Here is a 20557-nt window from a genome sequence, read left to right as displayed (position 1 = left end):
AAAGTCAGTTCCTGCTTTCAAGAAACTCACAATTAAATGGAGGAGACAATATGCAGACATCTTAGACAAACAAGATATATACAAGATAAATTGGGGATAATCAACAGAATAAAGACCCCAGTCTTAGAGACTAGTATTAAGGGAGAGCAAGAAAGTCTTTTTGTAGAAGGTGGGGTTTTAGCTAGGGCTTAAAAGAAGCCGGGGAAGTCAGGAGGTGGAAATGAGGGGAGAAAAATTCCAGGCATATGAGACAGTCACTGAAAATATATGGAATTTGGAGATGTATTGACTTGTGCAAGGGGAAGTAAGGAGGTTAATATCATGAAAGACACTGTTCTTGCTCTCAAGGAGCTTGTAAACCAGACAGGGAAATGGGATGACACACACATGGAGAAGTCATGAAAAACAAAATAAACTTACTTGGCAAAGAGAAAATGGACAAACTCAGATTGCAACAAGGGAAACTGTATGGATGTAATGGAATAAAGTAATGGCATGGCTGGAATTGGATGTAGACATATGAGGTTTACTAGAGAAGGTGTTTTGAGAAGGGTTTACCAGGAGGGAAAGCCTGTGACTTAATGTGTCCCTTGCATTTCTCCTCAATCCAAGTCAAGTCTCTTAGGATGAAGGCCAAAAGATTTTGGCAGTGATAAAATGACATGTTTCTTAGGAACACTGGTTGGTTGTTGGAGTATGTCTTCCTCATTCTTGTTTGGGGCATCTCTCTAAGAACTCTCTCTTTCATCATTTTTACTGTATTTCACAATACCCGAGCTCATAGAAATGTAGCTGTAATTTTCTGCCAGCCTGGCACCCAATGCCCAACCCCTCTCTAGTACATCTTCTACCAAGAATTGATCAGAGGTCCATTCTGTAAGAACGAGTTCCATTCTTCCAGGTCTGACCATGGAATCTCTTTCTTGTTAGGGACTTAAAGGAAAATGAGTGTCACTCTCTTTGGAAATAACTTTTATTTTCCAGGGTGACAATACCATTTAAGCCTTGCCAGCTGGACCATTTGGGCTTCGAGGAATCAGGCTCATGGGTGGGTAGGGCGGTACTGCCCTGGTACATGGGGCAACCCAAGCTCCTGTTCTATAAATAAGACTCTGCTGAGGTGACTTGTCCATCATCACTCTCTCTAGACCTCAGAGAAGTGAGATCCAACAGCTGTCATCATGAAATTCCTTCTGCTTACTGTTGGATTGGCCCTCATTTGTGCCATCCAGGCCATTGAAAACATCTACTCCAAGGAAGAGTTAGTGGTTGAAAAGGTAAGGAAAGGTGAAAGTAGGTTTGAGTGGGATGATTTGGGCCAGTGTTACTGATGGGCCAGGCATGGGTGTGATGGAGTGAATCAGATTTCTAGGAGACAATGCCTCCTGGAATATGAGGGCAACAATTCCTTTGTTTATTGTAGGGATTTATCCCTTCCCTACACATTAGAGCTAAATGTAGGTTTGATGTAAGGGAAAACTCTGTTACAGTTATAATATATTCCATAGTTCAATGGACTGCTTCTGGAGGTAGTGAGCTCTCCCTCCCTGGTGATCTTAAAATAAAGGCCCAATGACCACTCGAGGGGTATCTTGTATCTGTCTGTATTAGCCTCTGAATTCTCTTCCAAATTTAAGATTATACATTTCTGTGATCCTGTGACAGTCTTCCAATTTCATTTTTGGGGTATTTTTTACATCAACTAGTGACTTTAGCTCCCAACTAGAATTTGACTTAAAAAAATTCTTGGTTAAATATAGAGAGATTTTCCATTTTCTAAGATGGTTTTTAAGGTATTTTATAAAGAGGTTTCCTCTATCTGGGGAGTGAGTACTCTAGAATTGGGAGGGAAGAGCATTATGGGTAGCACCGATTATAGGCGAGAAGAGAACACACCACAGAAATGGCAGTTGTCCCTGGGAGAACTATGATTGTGTCCCTAAAACAAGGGTTCATACCACTGGGAACTCTTTTTCCCTTCTAGAATTCCCTCTTTTATTTCTGTCATTCTCCCCCATAGGCTGCTCTTCTTTAACCCTTTCTATAATGCCAAGCCTTTAGACTAAGCCCCAGGATTCTTGAATATATGATTTCTCCCAAGTCAAGCCATTTGCTTTCTAGAGCTATTGAAGCAGGTTTGTGTGAACAGGACTGTCTTTTCAGAAGAGCAGTTTTCATTCTTGCCTGCGCCATTCAGAGAAGTTCATTCTTGTCTGTACCACAGTTATGAAGTAACTGGGGTTGAAAAGTTTCCCTGAGGGCAAGCTAGGAGGGGCCACAGACTTCTCTTTATAACAACCTCACTGTTTCCACACTTTGAAGCTCACCTTTTCTTTTTCTTCCTTTTCTTTGTTTTCTTGTGTAAGGCATATAAATATTTATACATTTTCATCCCAAATTATTCTATGGTAATAGTAATATTCCAGCAAGTCTGGTACCACATAACCTTTAAGATATTTATAATTCTCCAATACTTACTAGATCATCACAGCCCATCTCTGCTTTCTCGTCTTACATTATTCTTGTTTCATATGCTCCCACAGAATTTCCATGGGGGATTTCTCCAGCATATTCTGGGGGCCTTACTCTGGGCCTTTTTATAAGTTGCGGGTCCTTGCGCAACACTTTCCTTATCCCTCACTTTCTTACATGATTAGCCCACATCCTTTTCCAGTTGTATAAATTATTGAATATTATCATACAAGAGATTGCTCAACAGAGTTAAAATAACAGGGATGCTCTCAGATGGGTTGATTCTATAAATCAAAGGGAATAGAACTTCCCTGGACCTAGAAATTCCTACTTACGCACCTGCAAGCAAGTGAGCAAGTGTTCTAGAACTGGGAGGGAAGAGCATATATACAGACACTCTCCTTATGGGTAGTGCTGATTACAGGAGAGAAGAATACACACTGCAGAAGTGGCAGTTGTCCCTGGGAGAACTATGATTGTGTCCCTAGAACAGGGGTTCATGCCGCTGCATGAACCTGCACCTGCACCTGCAAGCAACTATGGCATATACCTGACTTGGATCAGGGTTAATTGGAGCCTGCCTATTTTTAGCATTAATTCTTTTAGACTCGGGGCAATAACATGAACCTTGGAGTTAAAAGTCTTCAGGGCCGATGAAGGATATGGCAGTGGGAGTAGGAAAAAGGTAAGCTATACCTGGGAACCCTGAAATAGAGTTTTACGAGTATATTCTCTATAGCTTATAGGGCCATGGTATCGCGTAGAAGAAGCAAAGGCCATGGAATTCTCAATTCCCTTGTTTGACATGAACATTAAGGAAGTGAACCGGACTCCTGAAGGCAATCTGGAACTGGTTGTGTTAGAGCAGTAAGTAGCACACTCTCCTAAGATGATCAAAGAAAGTAATGAATCAGGGAACAGAGAATTATAGCTTTGAGGGAAATTTTAAAGGGGACTGGTTGAACAAGTATGTTTTGGGGTCATGTTAGAAGCTATGCTTTGCTTTTAGCAGCAAAGGCTATGAAGGGCAAAGACCAAGGGACAGAATATTAAGTAAAATTTTGGTCCTGAGGTGATCAAGGCTTGTTACCTAAATAGGGTTTTAGTAACCCCTTCCTGAGTTTCTGACTCAATTGCTCCTGGTTATAGGGTCAGATCCTTCTCTAAATGACAAAAAGCACCAGAATGCAAATGGTGGAGCTAATGTTTCCTTACTGCCTCAATAAGGAGAGCAATTTAGCTTCTAGAACTTTTAGGTGAATAAAAAAAAAATTTAAAGTTCAAAGAGCCATTTGGCTAAAACTGGTAGGATTCAGGGACTGGGGCTTGGCTCCTTTGGGGGCATAAAACCAAAGGAAGTGATCCTGAAACTGTGGGAATGGTCTTGGCACCTTCAGATTTGGAATTTTGCTTTCCAAGCTGGAAGACAGTACCTAGGAAGGAAGTCAGGAACTTTACATCCTGAAACTGCATCCTCTAAAACTACAGAGTCTCCCACATCCAGTAAATCACATACTTCTTTGGTGTTTAGGACACAAAGTTACTGCTTCAAATGATTGGTTTTTCATCAAGCCTCTATTTATACATTCAAAGTTTTCTGACTTAATGGACTATCATTTCATTTATCGAGAAAAGTTGAATCCAGTCAAAGCACTAGGTACAGTGTCTTGTGAATAATAAAACTTTAATAAGTATTTGTTGAATAGAACTAATTTAATCAAACAATTAACTGGCCATTTGCTTCTGGGTGATGAAAATAACTGGAGACCCTCTCAGATTTTCCTTGTTTTCCAGTTGGTTCAGGTGTGGTATTAGCTCTTCAAATTACCCTCGTTATTTCCCCCTCGGTCTGGTATTTGGTTCATGAAAAGTGGGGTTTGAGAAAAGACTGACAAATCTGATTGGCTTTTCAGGACTGACAGTTGTGTTGAGAAGAAGTTTCTTCTAAAGAAAACTGAGAAGCCTGCTGAGTTTGAGATCTACAGTAGGTATCACCAAGACATGGTTCCAAATACTGTTTATACAGCCCCTATTTACATGGAGGTCCAGAAAGGAAGCATGTTCCCCTATACTCAACAAAAGATGAAAAGGGCTCTTTCTTGGTCTTTTTTCCTGAGAGGTCAAGATTTAAACCTATACTGTTAACTGGGCTCTTTTTATAAGATAAAGAGAAATGATAGTGCTATGTCAATTTAAAACTGACATATTAAACTTCTAAAGTCTAAGAAAAAATTTCTTAAAATAGTAACCAATAAAGTTAGGAAGGTGGCAGATGGTATGACTGGCCACATAAAGGTCTCATTGCTTCAGTGTGTGTTGGGACTGGGGATGAGGTAGAGAATGAAGGGGAGCTTGCTTTTATAAATAAAAAGGTAAAAGACGAACTGTGGAAAATATGCTATTGGGGGAGGGGTCCTTGTATTAATTATTGAACTTTGATTTCAAATGCAGAACTTGATTCCAAATCTAATGTGAACAGGTTTTCTCAGAAGAGAGCTGGGAAGTGAAATATGATGTTTTTATAAAGCCATGATATTTACTTATTTATCTGTGATATTATTATAAGTATAGGGTAGTAGAAACAACTTTTCAGAAGATTCAGACTCTGAGGAATTCTGCTTGTGTTTCTGGCCTCCTACTTATTTCCTGCACTTTGGGAGAATCATTTCCTGGGTGTAGGCCCTAGTTTTATTTTCTGTGAAATGATAGGACTGGACTGGACAACCGCTAAAGGTTCCTTCCAACTCAAAATCTTATGAAATAAGGATTGATTGAAGTTGATGATTTCAAACCTTGAGATGTGGAAGGGTATTAAGGGATAGGACCAGTCATGAAGCATTTGCTTCCAGGTTGTAATTCCAGGGTTAGGTATGGCTTAAGAAAGTTAGGAGGCATTGTTGAATTAATTTGTAGTTATGGGATCTGCAAGCCAAGGAGAGGGGGATGAAGAGGATAAGAACCAAAGAGTTTTCCTTTGTAACTCTTAGTGAAGTATTTCTTTTTTTAATTTATTTTTTATTTTTAGTTTACAACACATGGTTCTACATAATTTTGAGTTCCAGATTTTCTCCTCTCTCTCCCCCCTCTCTCCCCAAGATGGCATGGAATCTCATATAACTACCATGTATAATTTCGCATTGAATTAATTTATACACTAGTCAAGTTGTGGAGAAGAATTATGACCAATGGAATGAATCATGAGAAAGAAGAAACAGAACCAAAAAAAAAAAAAACAACAACCCAAAAACAAAAACAAAAGAGAAGGAAAAAAGGGGGAAAAAGGCGAGCATGAAGTGTGCCTCAATCTGTATTCATACTTTATAGTTCTTTCTCTGGACGTAGATAGCATTCTCCATTGTGAGTCCTTTGGAGTTGTCTTTGTACCTTGTGTTGCTGAGAAGAGTGAAGTCTGTCAGGGTTGGTCCTCACAGAATCCATATATCTGTGGTTGTGTATAATGTTCTCCTGGCTCTGTTCTGCTCACTCAGCATTATGTCATGTAGGTTTTTCCAGGTTGTTATGAAGTCCGTATCATCCCCATTTCTTATGGCACAATAGTATTCCATTACCTTCATATACCACAGCTTGTTCAGCCATTCCCCAATTGATGGGCATCCCTTTGATTTCCAATTCTTAGCTACCACAAAAAGAGCCGCTATAAATAGTTTTGTACATATGAGTCCTTCTCCCGCTTGTGTGATTTCTTTGGGATGCAACCCTAGAAGTGGTATTGCTGGGTCAAAGGGTATGAACATTTTTATAGCCCTTTGGGCGTAGTTCCAAATTACTCTCCAAAACAGCTGAATCATCTCACAACCCCACCAGCAATGTAACAATGTTCCAATTTTCCCACATCTTCTCCAGCATTTATTGTTTTCCTGTTTTGTTATTTTAGCCAATCTGACAGGAGAGATGTGGTATCTAAGAGTTGTTTTGATTTGCATTTCTCTAATCAGTAGTGATTTGGAGCATTTTTTCATATGCCTATAGATATCTTTAATTTCTTCCTCTGAAAACTGCCTGTTCATATCCTTTGACCATTTCTCAATTGGGGAGTGGCTTGTATTCCTATATATTTGGCTCAGTTCCCTGTATATTTTAGAAATGAGGCCTTTGTCAGAGATACTAGTGAAGTATTTCTTACCTTCGTGGAATTCATGGGGGAAAGTTAGATTGATTTTAAAGGAGCGTCCCCCACATTTCAGATTGTTTCCAATTTGGAAAGAGAATTTAGACTTTGCCTTATGGCTTCTGTCCTAGTTCCTTCAGAGTCTGCTTCATACACACTCTCTGTGATGGAAACTGATTATGACAACTACATCCTCGTTTGCTTGGAGAACGTCAACTACCGGGAGAAAATGGCATGCGCCCACTATGGTATGTACCTTACTCATTAGAAGTTTGAATGAGATATAACAACAGATCATCATTAATAACACACATTATCAAGAAACTAATCAATAAACAATGAGTCCAAGCATTTATTAAGCATTTGTTATGTGCCAGCACTGTGCTAAAGACTGGGGATACAAAGAAAAGCAAAAACAGTCCTTTCCCTCAAAGAGCTCATATTCAAATGGGAAAGAAAACATGCAACTATTATGCATGAATAAGCTATATACAGAATAAATATAAGGTATTCTCAGAAAGAAGGCACTATGGAACTGTCTGAAATTCTGGGGACCAGATTAGGGTCCAGTGAGAATCAGAAGATTACTAATTATCTAGTCAACACAACTACTATGAATTGAATCTACATATTTCTCTTTCTCCCCTTAAAGTGTGTAAGTATAGGTATATATAAATAATATACATATATATGTATATGTATATGCAGGGCAGCTAGGTTGTGCATTGGATAGAGTGCAGGGCCTGGAATCAGGCAGACTCGTCCTCCTGAGTTCAAATCTGGCCTCAAACACCAACTAGCTGTGTGACCCTGGGCGAGTTATTTAACTCTGCCTCAATTCTTCATCTGTAAAATTAGCTGGAGAAGGAAAGGGCACTCCAATATCTTTGCCAAGAAAACTCCAAATGGAGTCATGAAAATTTGGACATGACTGAAGAACAACTGAAAACATGTATATTATAAGAGAGGAAGGGAAGAAGGGAGGGAGAGAAAGAGACAGAGAGACAGAGGGAAAAGTCAGAGAGAGACAGAGAGATGGAGATTATCTGATTTTTGATTTCTCATCATGATGTGAAGTAACCCTGGCTCGTGACACTGCTTGGAGCATAAACTATGGCAAGCCTTACCAAAATGGGAAAGGTTATGAGTTGAGAAAGGCCCAGTGATAGACTATGTCTGTTATCCAGCCTAGCTAAGTTCAGAGAGGTACATCATCATGTTGGCTGCAGGCTGATGATTTTTTCAGTCTCAGTAACTCTCCAAAACTATCTCCTGGTCAAGGGATTGTAATTTGCTTTGGTGGAGCAGTACAAAGCCACAGTTCTTGAAGCAGTTTGGGAAGTAGATAATTAACAACAAGTTATAGGGTAAAGGATATAATGTAATGAATTTCTGTGCCAAGCTGAATTTTGAATTAATATCGATAGAAATGGCTAACATTTATAGAGAACTTTAAGGGTTACCAAGCCCTTTACATAACTTTATCTCACTTGGGTAATAGTTTAAATAATGACTAATGGGGCATGATGTGTATCAAGGGTAGCAAAGTCGGGACAAGATATAATTTTAAACACATAGCATGAAAAAAGACCACACATATGTGTGCTTGTGTGAAGTCTGCACTTTCATGTTACTTTGTTAACCAGTATGATTGAATCAACCAAATGACTCAGCTAAAGAATTTGTTTGACTGATTTTTTCTCCACTGAATTGTCTAAATGAGGCTATATATGTGAAATTCCTTTAAAACTTTCAACATGTTAGGCAAATGAATACTATTACTACTACTATTACTATTATAATTAGTGCTATATTATTAATAATAACAGTAATGTGTTAGTTTCTTGACAACCTGCATGGGGTTCATAGAAATTCTGGTATGCAGGCTGTATGACCTAACAAGTTCTTTATATGGGAACATATTTTCTCTGCATTTTCATCATGCTCTTAGAAAAATAAATAAAATTACTTAAATTTTTAACTCTACAGAGAGAAGAATAGAGGACAACAAAGGAATGGAAGAATTCAAGAAAATTGTCAGGACTTTGACCATACCCTATACAATGATTGAAGTCCAAACAAGAGGTAGGTTTCTCATATCTCAACTCAGTGTTCAGAAAATAGATAGCTGAAGGCAAAATTTATGTAAATTGAAATGGTTCTTACTTGTCTTTAATAAGTAAGGAGATCAAAGCTTTCTCTTACAGATTACTACTTTACTTTTGGTTAGTCATCTTATATACCCTCAAGATCCTCTTTGGCTTATCTGTGAATGAATTTGAGCCAGTATAAAATATAACCCAGAAAGGCAAGGTCAGTGATCTCCATCCCTATTAGAATACAGTTCTTTCATTATACCTACCAACAGCAAAGTTTAATTGTTTTGATGTTATATTTTAACCAGGAAAAGCCTCAGTGATACTTATCAAAATTCTTTTGTCTGCTCATGGGTGGGAGTACACGTGGGGCTATCGGAGGAAGCTTTCTCTAGGTTATGTGAGGATGAAAGAATTTGCCTTCTTACCCTTTGAAGGAGTAGTTTTGCTATGCGGTTTCAGTTGTAGTGATTTTACTCCCAAAGGCAATTTCTTTTTTCACCAAATGATGTCACTCAAGTATTTCTTTCTCTTTCCACAGAAATGTGCCGTGTTTAGGTAAGTTCCTGTTTTACTTCTTTCCTTTGGGAAAATGCTTTGTCTTATTCCTTTCTCTAGCCTTCTACATTTATGAGATTTCAGCGTGTAGGGATCCCTATAACTGTGTGGTAAAGACTTTCCCCTGTTTCTTAGAAGGTTAAGGGACCATGTTTGTAATATAATTCTCCATGTCCTCCTGGCCTGTCTGGAGTATTTAACTTCTGAGTAGATTGAGGTAAAGATTTTGAGGACTCATCCTATTAGTATTAAAATTAATAGGCTAGTTTTGCCTCTTTTGGGCATGGTCTTCACAGAGACAATATTTTAATCATTCTTGACATGGTCATTTCCTTGAGATGGAAAGCCAAGAAACTCAAGTCTTCTGCTGGGACAGGGAATGCCTTGTGAAAGAGAGGTAGAAGACAATCACTTCTTCTAAACTACAGAAGAGATCCCAGGAATCACCTAATACAGTCTCTTCTTTTACAGATGGGAAAACTGAGGCCTAAACAAGGGAATGGAAATTTCCAATGTTATACGATGTGAAAATCAGGACTAGAACCTAAATCCCCTGACTCTCTGTTCAGGGGTGTTTTTCCACTAGAACACTCTACCCTTTAGATTGTTGCATAATCTTGTTTCCAATTGTACTATGCCCTCAGCTATGCAATGTAGCTCACTGAAGGATAGGGGCCCATACTTTTGTGTTTCCAATGTTCAGAGAGAGTGGATGTGTAGTGGGTGGGGCTGGGGTGTGGCAGGAATCAGTTTTCTCTCCTCTGGTGATATGTGGGAGTAGCAGTTTCCCTCAATTTCATGCAAAGTATGTGGAATAAATTTCTCGGCTTCCATTACAATAATCTATTTCTTTTAACTGGTGGGAGGAAATAACTAAACACTGCCAAATGTGTTATAGGACAAGTTGTGTCCAAGGTAAGAAGCTGACATCCCTTTTGCCCACCTAAGTAATTTGTAACTTTATCACCTTTCATTATTCACAGGGAAAGCAGATGAAGTTATTCCCCTCCAAAATCACCTCTCACTATGGCAGAATCTATGGCGGTTTCCATTCTGAAATGACTAATATACTGAAAATCAAGGATACCCTTTGATTCTTTCACTTTCTTCTTTTTATTCAAGGAAGTGATGTCTACCATGGTTCTGTCCCGAGGATCTTATGCTTTCTTTCTGAGAGGTTTCTCTTTTTGTAGTAAATAAACCTGTTCAGCAATTACTCCTGAAGACTCTGTGTATTGAATTGGAACGTGATTTGAGTGAAATTATTAAAACATCCTGGTTGACTATGGGCCATTCAAACAGGTGTTTTAATATTTTCATCTTCTGTATACTGACTAAGATTCTCAGGAATCCGACCTTGATCATGTTATGTTCTACTAAGTGAACAGTGAAGTTAATTCAACAAGTATTTATTAAGCTCCTTCTATGTGCCAGACATTTTTCTAAGCACACACAGGGTTCTGTCTTGGCCCCTCTTCTCTTTTCCCTCTACACCACTTTATTTGGTGTTCTTATCAATTCCCACAGGCTTAATTACCATCTTGTTGCTAATGATTCTCAAATATGCCTTTCCTGTCCCAACTTCTATGTTAGACTATAATCTTGCATCTCCAACTGCCTTCTAGACATCTCTAACCAGATGTCCAGTAGATGTCTCAAACTCAACATGTCCCAAACTGAACTCTATCTCTTTAAACCCTTGCTCCCTCCTACCTTCCATATTACTCTAGAGGACAACACTATCCTCTCAGTCCCTCAGGCTCACACCCTAAGAGTCATCCTGGATTCCTCACTATCTCTTGCCCCTCACCTCCCATCCCCCCATGTCCAAGGTGTTGCCAAGGCCTGTCAGTTTCACCTTTGCAATAGCTTTCATTTATGTCTCCTTCTCTACTCTGATATTGCCACCTCTCTGGTGCAGGCCCTCATCACCTGGACTATTGCCATAGGCTATTGGTGGGTCTGTCTGCCTCAAGTATCTCCCCAGTCCAATCTATCCTGTATTAGGCCACTAATGTAATTTTCCTAAAGCACAAGTTTGATCATGTCACCTCCCATTAAATTAATTCTAGTTGCTCCATATTCCTTTCAGGATCAAATATAAAATCCTCTGGTATTCAAAGCCTTTCATAACCCAGTCCCCTCCTACCTTTCCAGTCTTTTTATACCTTATTCCTTGATGTATACTCTTCACTTTAGTGACATTGGCCTCCTTCTAGTTTCATGAATAAGACACTCTATCTTATATCTCTGAGTATTTCTCTGGCTGTTCCCTATGTCTGGAATGTTCTCCCTCCTTATCTTCATCTGTTGGCTTCCCAAGTTCCCTTTATATCCAAACTAAATTCCCATATTTTACAGGAACTTGTTCCCAACTTCTCTTAATTCTAGTCCCTTTCCTCTCTTAATTATTTTTTATTTATCCTGTATATGGTTTGTATGTACATATTTGTTTGCTTATTGCCTCCCTCATTATATTGTGATCTTTTTGAGAGAAGGGACTGTCTTTTGCCTCTTTTCGTATCCCCAACATTTAGCACAGTGCCTGGCACATAGTAGGCACTTAAGTATTTATTGACTATTAAAAATATTCTGGACAGAGGAACAGTGGGGGGGGGGGAAGAAGACTATCTTTGTTTGGACAGAGAGAGGTAATAATATTAGACTTAGAACTGGAAGGGATGTCAGAGTCGATATAGTCCAATTCCCTCGTATTACAAATGAGGAAACGGAAGCCCAGGGAGACTAATTGAATTGTCCAAGGTCACTCAGAGAATAAATAGCCAAAATGGGACTTGAACCCAGATCCTCTGTGCTTACTAGAGGCCACTCTGGAGCAGAACTAAGTGAAAAAACAGTCCCTTTTGGATCTTTGAATATAGGAGAATCTGCTTAGGACCACAGAATCATAAATTTAGAGCTAGAAAAGAGTTCATAGGTCATCTTGTTCAATGTCTTTATTTTTTAAAATTAATTTTTTTCAAAAACTAATCCACCTTTCCTTCCTCCCCTCTCAACTGAAAAAGAAAAAAACAAAACCTCTATTACAAATAAATATAGTCAAGCAAAACAAATTTCCCCAACGACCACTTGCAAACAAGACAAAATAAAACCATGCTTCATTCTGTACTCTAATTTCACCACCTTACCTCTCTGTGTGCTCCCCATCGGGAGCTGGATTGCATGTTTCATCACGAGTTCTCTGGAGTTGAAATTTATCATTGAATTTTTAAGTCTTTCAAAGTTGTTTTGTCTTTACACCATTTTTGTATAATTTGCTTTCCTAGTTCTGCTCTCATACCATATCAGGATTTCTCTGAAACCATTTCCTTCATCATTTCTTACAACCCAATAGCATTCTATCACATTCAGATACCAAAATTTGTTCAGTCATTCCCCAATTGATGGGCACTTTTTCAGTTTCCATTTCTTCCTGCTACTAAATAAAGAGCTACTATAAATATTTTTGTGTTCTTAGATTTTTTTTTGTTTGTTCAGGAGTAATTCTTTCCCTTAATTTACACTTTTTTTCTAATTCCCCCTTCTCCATTTTCCGTTCTGTTTCCCTGTTGAGTGAAATGTGCGTCTGTATCCAATTGTGTGTTTTTGTGCCTGTGCATGTGTGTGCATGCGTGTGTGTGTGTGTGTATGTGTATGTTCTTCCCTCTTTTGACCAGTTTCAGATCAGAGGAAAGTCCATGTATTGCTTACTCTCCCTCCCCTTTTTTCTTTGTTTTTTTAGACTTATTCCTCAACACACCAATTATATGAAATGATTTTTCCACTCTATTCTCCTCTCCAGAGTATTCTTCTTTCCTTCCCTTTCCATTCTTCTTTTAAGCTCATCAAAACATGTCATAATTAGGGGGCAGAGCCAAGATGGCAGAGTAGAAGCAGAGACCTGATTGAGCTCTCCCTCCAAACCCCTTAAAACACCTGCAAAAATGACTAAACAAATTCTAGAGCAGCAGAAGCCACAAAATGACAGAGTGAAACAGATTCCCAGCCCAAGATAATCTGGAAGGCTGACAGGAAGGGTCAGTTGCACCAGGCTCAGAGCAGAATGTACCCCAGCTGGGGCCACACTGGCACAGACCAGACTGGAACAAGCCTCAGAGCACTGAATCACTGGTAGCTATTCCAGACTTCTCAACCCACAAACACCAAAGGCAGCTTCAAAGGTCAGTAGGAAAGCTCTCTCATATGAGTGAGAGGGGATCGTGGTCTGGCCACAGCTGCAGTCCTAGCCCCAGGGTGGCGGCAGCCACTGCCACAGTGGCAGCTGCTTCTGGACCTCTCAGCCTACAAATAGTGGGAGAACAAAGCTGCTAATCTGGGTCACAGTCATGGGTGGTGGTCCTGGGACAAGGAGCAGTGCTGGTGTGGTGGAGCTAGTAGTGGCTGTGGAGAGGGAACCCTCCTTGCAATTGCGGGCCACAAAAGAGTCTTTGTCGTTGCTCACAGACCAGAGTGCAGGCCAGGAGAGGAGTAAATACTTCTCTTTTGATCATACCACTTTGGAGGAACTGAGAATTTACAGTTATCCCTAGAGATATCTTTGAAAACAGCTGTACAAACCCCTTAAACTTGGGGCAGTATACCTTCCACTTAACAAAGGGATCAAAAGTCAAATAATTGGCTGGGACAATGAGCAAAGAGGGAAAAGGGCATAAGACTATAGAAGGTTACTTTCTTGGTAAAAAGATGTTTTCTTACACACTTAATGACAAAGAAGATCAAGACATGCAGCCAGAGGAAGAAAACAAGGTCAAAGCTCCTACATCCAAAGCCTCCAAGAAAAATATGAAATGGTCTCAGGCCATGGAAGAGCTCAAAAGGGTTTTGAAAATCAAGTAAAAGAAGTAGAGGAAAAATGGGAAGAGAAATGAGAGTGATGCAAGAAAATCATGAAAAACAAGCCAACAGCTTGCTAAAGGAGACCCACCCCCAAAATGAGAAGAAAATCACACCTTTAAAAATAGACTAACCTAAATGGCAAAAGAGGTCCAAAAAGCCAATGAGGAGAATGACCTGAAAAGCAGAATTGGCCAAATGGAAAAGGAGGTCCAAAAGCTCACTGATGAAAATAATTCCTTAAAAATTAGAATGGAGCAAATAGAAGCTAATGACTTTATGAGAAATCAAGAAATTATAAAATAAAACAAAAGAATGAAAAGAAGATGATGGGAAATATCTCATTGAAACAACAGCTGACCTGGAAAATAGATACAGGGGAGATAATTTAAAAATTCTTGGACTACCTGAAAACAATGTTCAAAAAAAGAGCCTAGACATCATCTTTCAAGAAATTATCAAGGAAAACTGCCCTGATATCCTAGAACCAGAGGGTAATAAAGAAATGGAAAGAATCTGCTGATCCCCTCCTGAAAGAGATCCCAAAAGGAAAACTCCTAGGAATATTGTAGCAAAATTCCAGAGTTACCAGGTCAAGGAGAAAATATTATAAGCAGCCAGAAAGAAACAATTCAAGTATTGTGGAAACACAATCAGGATAACACAAGATTTAGCAGCTTCTACACTAAGGTATTGGATGGCTTGGAATATGATATTCCAGAGGTCAAAGGAGATAGGATTAAAACCAAGAATCACCCACCCACCCTGCAAACCTGAATATAATATTTTGGGGGAAAATGAAATTTCAATGAAATAAAGGACTTCCAAGTATTTGTGTTGAAAAGATCAGAGCTGAATAGAAAATTCAACTTACAAGTACAAGAATCAAAAGGAACATGAAAAGGTAAACAGGAAAGAGAAGCCATAAGGGACTTATTAAAGTTGAACTGTTTACATTCCTACATGGAAAGATGATATTTGTAACTCAAGAGACCTTTCTCAACATTAGGGTGATTAGAGGGAATATATGTCTCTGTGTATGTATGTATGTATGTGTGTGTATATGTATGTGTATGTGTGTATGTATGTATATATGTGTACATATGTGTGTGTATGTAGACAGAAGGCACAGGGTGAGCTGAATATGAAGGGATGATACCTAAAAATAAAATTAGGTGTTGAGAGGAATGTATGGGGAGAAAAGGGAAGGTAGAATGTAGTAAATCATCTCATATAAAAGAGGCAAGAAAGAACTTTTACAACAGAAGGGAAAAGGGGGGAGGTGAGAGGGAATAAATGAGCCTTACTCTCATTGGATTTGGCTTAAGGAGGGAGTAACATACACACTCAGTTGGGTATGGAAACCTATCTTACCCTACAGGAAAGCAGGGGGGAAGAGGATAAAAGAGGGGAGATAATAGAAGGGGTGGCAGATTGAGGAAAGGGGCAATCAGAAACAAACACTTTTTTTAAAGGGACAGGTTAAAAGAGAGAATAGGATAAATGGAGGGCAGGACAGGATAGAGGGTAATATAGTTAATGTTTCACAACATGACTGTTATGGAAGTGTTTTTCATGACTACACATGTATAACCTATATTGAATTGCTTGCTTTCTCAATGAGGGTGGATGGGAGGGAGGAAGGGAAAAAGTGTGGAACTCAAGGCTTTAAAAATGAATGTTAAAAATTGTTTTTACATGCACCTGGGAAATAAGATATGCAGGCAATGTGGTATAGAAATCTTGCCCTACAGGAAAACAGAAGGAAAGGGAATAAGAAAAGTGAGTGAGTGGGGGGGGTAATAGAAGGGAGGGCAAATTGGAGGAAGGGGTAATCAGAATGCACACTGTCCTGGAGTGGGGGAAGGGAAGAGATAGGGTGAAAATTTGGAATTCAGAATATTGTGGAAGCGAATGTTCAAAACTGAAAATAAATAAGTTTATATTAAATTTAAAAAAGAAAAACCACGTCAGAATTATTCCCAGGCCCTCTGTCTAATTAGACTTCCTCTGTGATCCCTGATTGTGATAGGGTCTTAAGGGGATATATTATCTCTCTATACTATAATGTACACAATTTATTCTTGTTTAGTCCCTTATGATTGTTAACTTATGATTAATTTAAAAAATATTTCTCGACTCATGTTTATTTTTCATAGTGTCTATATAGTTCTAATATTTTTGTCAGGTATGTTAAGAAATCTTTTATTTTGTCAAAGGTCTATATTTCCTCTGTAGGATTAGTTTTACTAGTTAAGTTATTCTTGGTTGTAAGATTATATCCTTTGCCTTTTGGAATACTATATTCCAAAGTCTCTGCTCATTTAGAGTGGTAGTAGTTGCTAAATCTTGTGTGATTCTGCCTGTGGCTCCTTGGTTGTTGAATTCTTTCTGATTGTTTGCAGCATTATTTCTTTCACCTAGAAGCTTTGGATTTTGCCTAGAATATTCTTGCAATTTTCAATAGGGGTTTCTTTCAGGAGGTGGATTCTTTCTACTTCTACTTTGCCCTCTGGTTCTAAGAATTTGGATATTTTAAAATTGAAATATGGTATATAGTCTGCTTTTTTGTTCAAGGCTTTCAGATAGTCCAATGACTCTTTATTATCTCTCCTTAATCTCTTTTTTAGGCTGGTTGTTTTTGCTATGAGAGATCTTAAATTTTCTTCTCTATATATTTTTTCAGTTTTTGGACAATGTTTTAATATTTCTTCTTGTCTCATGGAATCATTGCCTTCTGTTTGGTCTTTTCTAGTTGTCAGAGCATTTGCTGCTTGGATGAGGTTTTATACCTTTTATTCCAAGATGTTAATTCCCTTTCCAGTTCTTTCTTCCATAGTTCTCATTTATTCTCCATTTTTTCTTTAGCATTCTCATTTCAATTACAAAAAAAGCATTGTAACTCTTTTTTCTTAACTCTTGCTTCATCTTTTCCAGGAATTCTAGTTGAACTTATGTCCAAGATATGCCTCTTTGCCTGTAGCTGTTTTGGAATCTTTCTCTTCTGAATTTGTGTTTTGAATGTTGCTGTCATTATAATAGCTCTTTATGGTGGGATTTTTTTTACATATTTTTTATTCTTCCAGCCTACTTCTTGACTTTGAACTTTATGTTAGGGCCAAGCTCTTTATGCTTCTGGAGGGAAGGTCTAGGATGAGCTTGTGTCCTTCAGGGTCCTTCTGCTGCATTCTTATGAGTATTGAGTGTTGTGTCATTCCTATGGATCTGTAAGCTTTCAGTGATCCCTGGTCTGATCCAGGACAAAGTTTGATATCTCCCTCATTCCCCCATTGCCCCATCTGAGTTCTGCAAGTTCTCCACCTGTGCTTGATTGAGATTGTGTTATTATATCCCTAGTTGGGAGGCACATTAGACTTCTTCTGGACTCAGCCAGTATCAGTCACTGGGAAGCTCTGCAGGTTTAGAGTGACAACAAGTAGACATTTAACAAGTAATTGCCAATTTATTTGGCAATAATATAAGAAAGAATTCTGAGCTATGGGAATATCTTGGATGGTGTTAATTTGAGGTCAGTGAAAAGGAACAGGTCAGAATAGGAACTGAGAGTAGGGTCTCTCTTGGTGCCCCTGTGACTACAACACCTATGTGTTTGCCCAATCTGCTTTCACAAACTGACAGCTCTCCCTTCCTTCCATCTTCTCTCCTGCCCCCGTAGGGTTCTATGGAGGATATAGACTCAGTCTGATGCAATCACTGTGCTTATTTTTAATTAACTTGGTTTACTCCTTTCCAGAGGCCAAAAGGAAATAAGTGACTTCCTGAGTCTGGAAGCTAGCCTTAGTATTGAGCTAGGTTAAAGTAATTACAGCCACCTGACCAGGAAAGAAAAGAACAAGAGGAGGGCTTTATTATCTGTATATGCTCTTGGCATACTCAGGAATGGAGTCATAGTTACGGTTTATGATAATGAGAATTAGCTCTGAGTTTCCTGGGTTCTCTTAGTTACAGACCCTCCTGTAGCTGGTACAGGGGAATGCTGAAGTGATGGGCTAAAGCAATTTATTTCTGCAGAGATTCAGTAGGGTTTCTCTGTAGGCAGTTGACAAAAAGCCTAGATGCCCCTCAGGACCCTCAGGCTGTAGCCTGATCCCCAAAGGATACATGTTAAGTCATTCAGAGGATGGGAAGATAGGTTACATCTTAGACCACCAGCAATAGCCAATTGTGCAACTTGTCAACAACTCAACCATAGCTACCCTTTCCTAATAACACTATCTACTCTGCTCCCTCCTACTGTGCAAGCTCCCAACTTCCTTTCTGAGGCAGGAATGAGCCCTTCAAAGGACTTGTAACCTAATACTTAGACATCCACAGCAGTAACTTAGCATGTAAAATTGAGAAAATTCCATTCCAACATACCTACTTCTTATCAAGCTGTAGCAAGTATCCCTTGGAGAGGAGAGGGACTTTGTACTCTTTTGGCCAAACTGGTAAGAACTCTGCTTCTCACTTTTTTTTGTTTTAAGGTAAACAGAGTGAGTCACATTGGATAAGTAGGCACAAATGGGTTGAGACAGAATCCTGATCTCATTCCCTTACTTTTTCACCAAAATCTACCCTTCTTTCAAACCTCTCTATTTCTGTTGAGAGTACTACCATCTTTTTAGTCACCTGGGTTGATAACCTGAGTGTCATCCTCTACACTTCATTGTCCCTCTCCCTACATATTCAATCAGTTGCCAATTCTTGTCATTTCTTCCTTTACTTGTTTCCCTTCCGCCTCCTCTCCACTCACACAACCACCACCATAGTCCTAGTCCTCAACACTTCTCTCCTGGACTATTTCAGTAGCCTTCTGGTTGATCTCCCTGCCCCAAGTCTCTTCCTCTTCAATCTAGGCTTTACTAACTGGACAAAATTGGTTATCTAAAGCTCAGGTCTGAACATACAACCTTTATACTCTATACTCTAATGTCTATCAATTGACTCTAGGATCAAATATTATTTGAACCTTTTCTCATCTTTTTAATATCTATTTATATGTAAGTTCTATAATATATTTCATTGATATAGTAGTACAGTAGCTAGGTGGTACAGCGCATAGGGTGGGTCCTAGATTGAGGAAGACCTGAATTCAAATTTGGCCTCAGACATTTGCTGGCTATGTGACCCTGGGCAAGTCACTTAATCCTGTTTGTCTTAGTTTCCTCATCTGTAAAATGGTTTGGAGAAGGAAAGGGCAAACCACTCCAGTATCTTTGCCAAGAAAACCCCAAATGGGGTCATGAAGAGTAGGACACAACTGAAACGACAGGACAACAACAACAACATGTATATTATTTGTAAATAAGTAAATTTACATACATTATATATATATATATATATAAATATATATGAGATGAATGCTTAATTTTAAAAAAAAATGATAGAGATACACAAGCAAACAAAAGGTTTGGAGAAGACCGTTGTGCCATTTCTCCTCATTTCTAAAAATCCTTTCTACACCAGCTAAACTTCAATTAATTTGATTTTAATTAAACTCAATTCAATTCAGTTCAACTCAATTCAACAGCCAATTTTTGAGGAGGTGGGCGGCTCATACATCCAGAAAGGAAGTTTAGATGATGTGCTGATATCCTTCAGATATCAAAAGACCAAGAAAGAGGATATGGACAACAATATCATAGGGGCAGACAGCATGGGTAAGATTGAAGCTGTTGTCACAGAGTGTACATCGATGAGATACATTGAAGTCCTACAAAACATTGAGGTAAAGGATGCTTTCTTAAACCCTGCCCAATTTCTCCCATGACTGTATCCTCTTAACATTTTATTTGTACCTGCAAAGGTTGATAGGTTGGGAGTTTTATTTCTGGCACAGGATTCTCTGTCAAGTGAAAGCCTCTCATCTAAAGAGAACTGGTCCCAGCATTCACAAGAATTTCCTGAAAGTCCCAGTTCCCTCTGAGTATGCAGTGTCCTGCTCTTTCTTAGAAAGTGTTTTCTACCCCTTTCATGAGACTGACCTGTAGCAATTGTATGAAAGGGGAGTTGGAAACCCCTGAGATCTGCGCATGGGATCCCTGGAGATTGTGGGAAATATTCTCCTTTCTTGGCTAGGGAAAGAAATCCTTTCCCATATGCTGGCAAACTTTAGGGCTAAGGTTTTAGAATTTCATAGTTTTTTTTGTTTTTGCCTTGTGGCATATAGGGCTTATACTAATATAATAATTTAAGAGCTACATTTCTGGAATTACTTTACATAAACAGCTCTCTATGATGGCTACAAGCAACCTTTAGTACACCCTTTGTGAAACTTATCCCAACAATGAAGCTGCTAGCTGCTGTAGACACCTCAATTTATTTTGGGGAAACAAAGAACACAGGGTGGTTTCAGAGGGATTATGAGCATTTCCTCCTAAGGTGAAATTCAGAGAAAGTCTTCTTTTGATCTATACCTCTTGTCTCTTAGAACAAATAGAACCAA

General features: G+C 38.9%; 1 protein-coding gene across 1 annotated transcript; it reads left to right on the top strand.

Moving 5' to 3' along the window:
* The first annotated feature begins 1181 nt into the window (after positions 1 to 1181).
* Positions 1182 to 10349, top strand: LOC118841087 (beta-lactoglobulin). The gene is made up of 7 exons (XM_036748497.1): positions 1182 to 1277; positions 3212 to 3339; positions 4386 to 4456; positions 6733 to 6849; positions 8591 to 8686; positions 9239 to 9255; positions 10239 to 10349. The coding sequence occupies exons 1-6, from the start codon at positions 1182 to 1184 to the stop codon at positions 9253 to 9255; spliced, it is 525 nt and encodes a 174-aa protein (XP_036604392.1). The 3' UTR covers positions 10239 to 10349.
* The last annotated feature ends 10208 nt before the right edge of the window (positions 10350 to 20557 follow it).

Source organism: Trichosurus vulpecula, chromosome 3, assembly GCF_011100635.1.
Source record: "Trichosurus vulpecula isolate mTriVul1 chromosome 3, mTriVul1.pri, whole genome shotgun sequence".
Taxonomy (NCBI): Eukaryota; Metazoa; Chordata; class Mammalia; order Diprotodontia; family Phalangeridae; genus Trichosurus; species Trichosurus vulpecula.
Note: the sequence above shows the minus strand (reverse complement) of the source record. Positions and strands in the feature narration are given on the sequence as shown.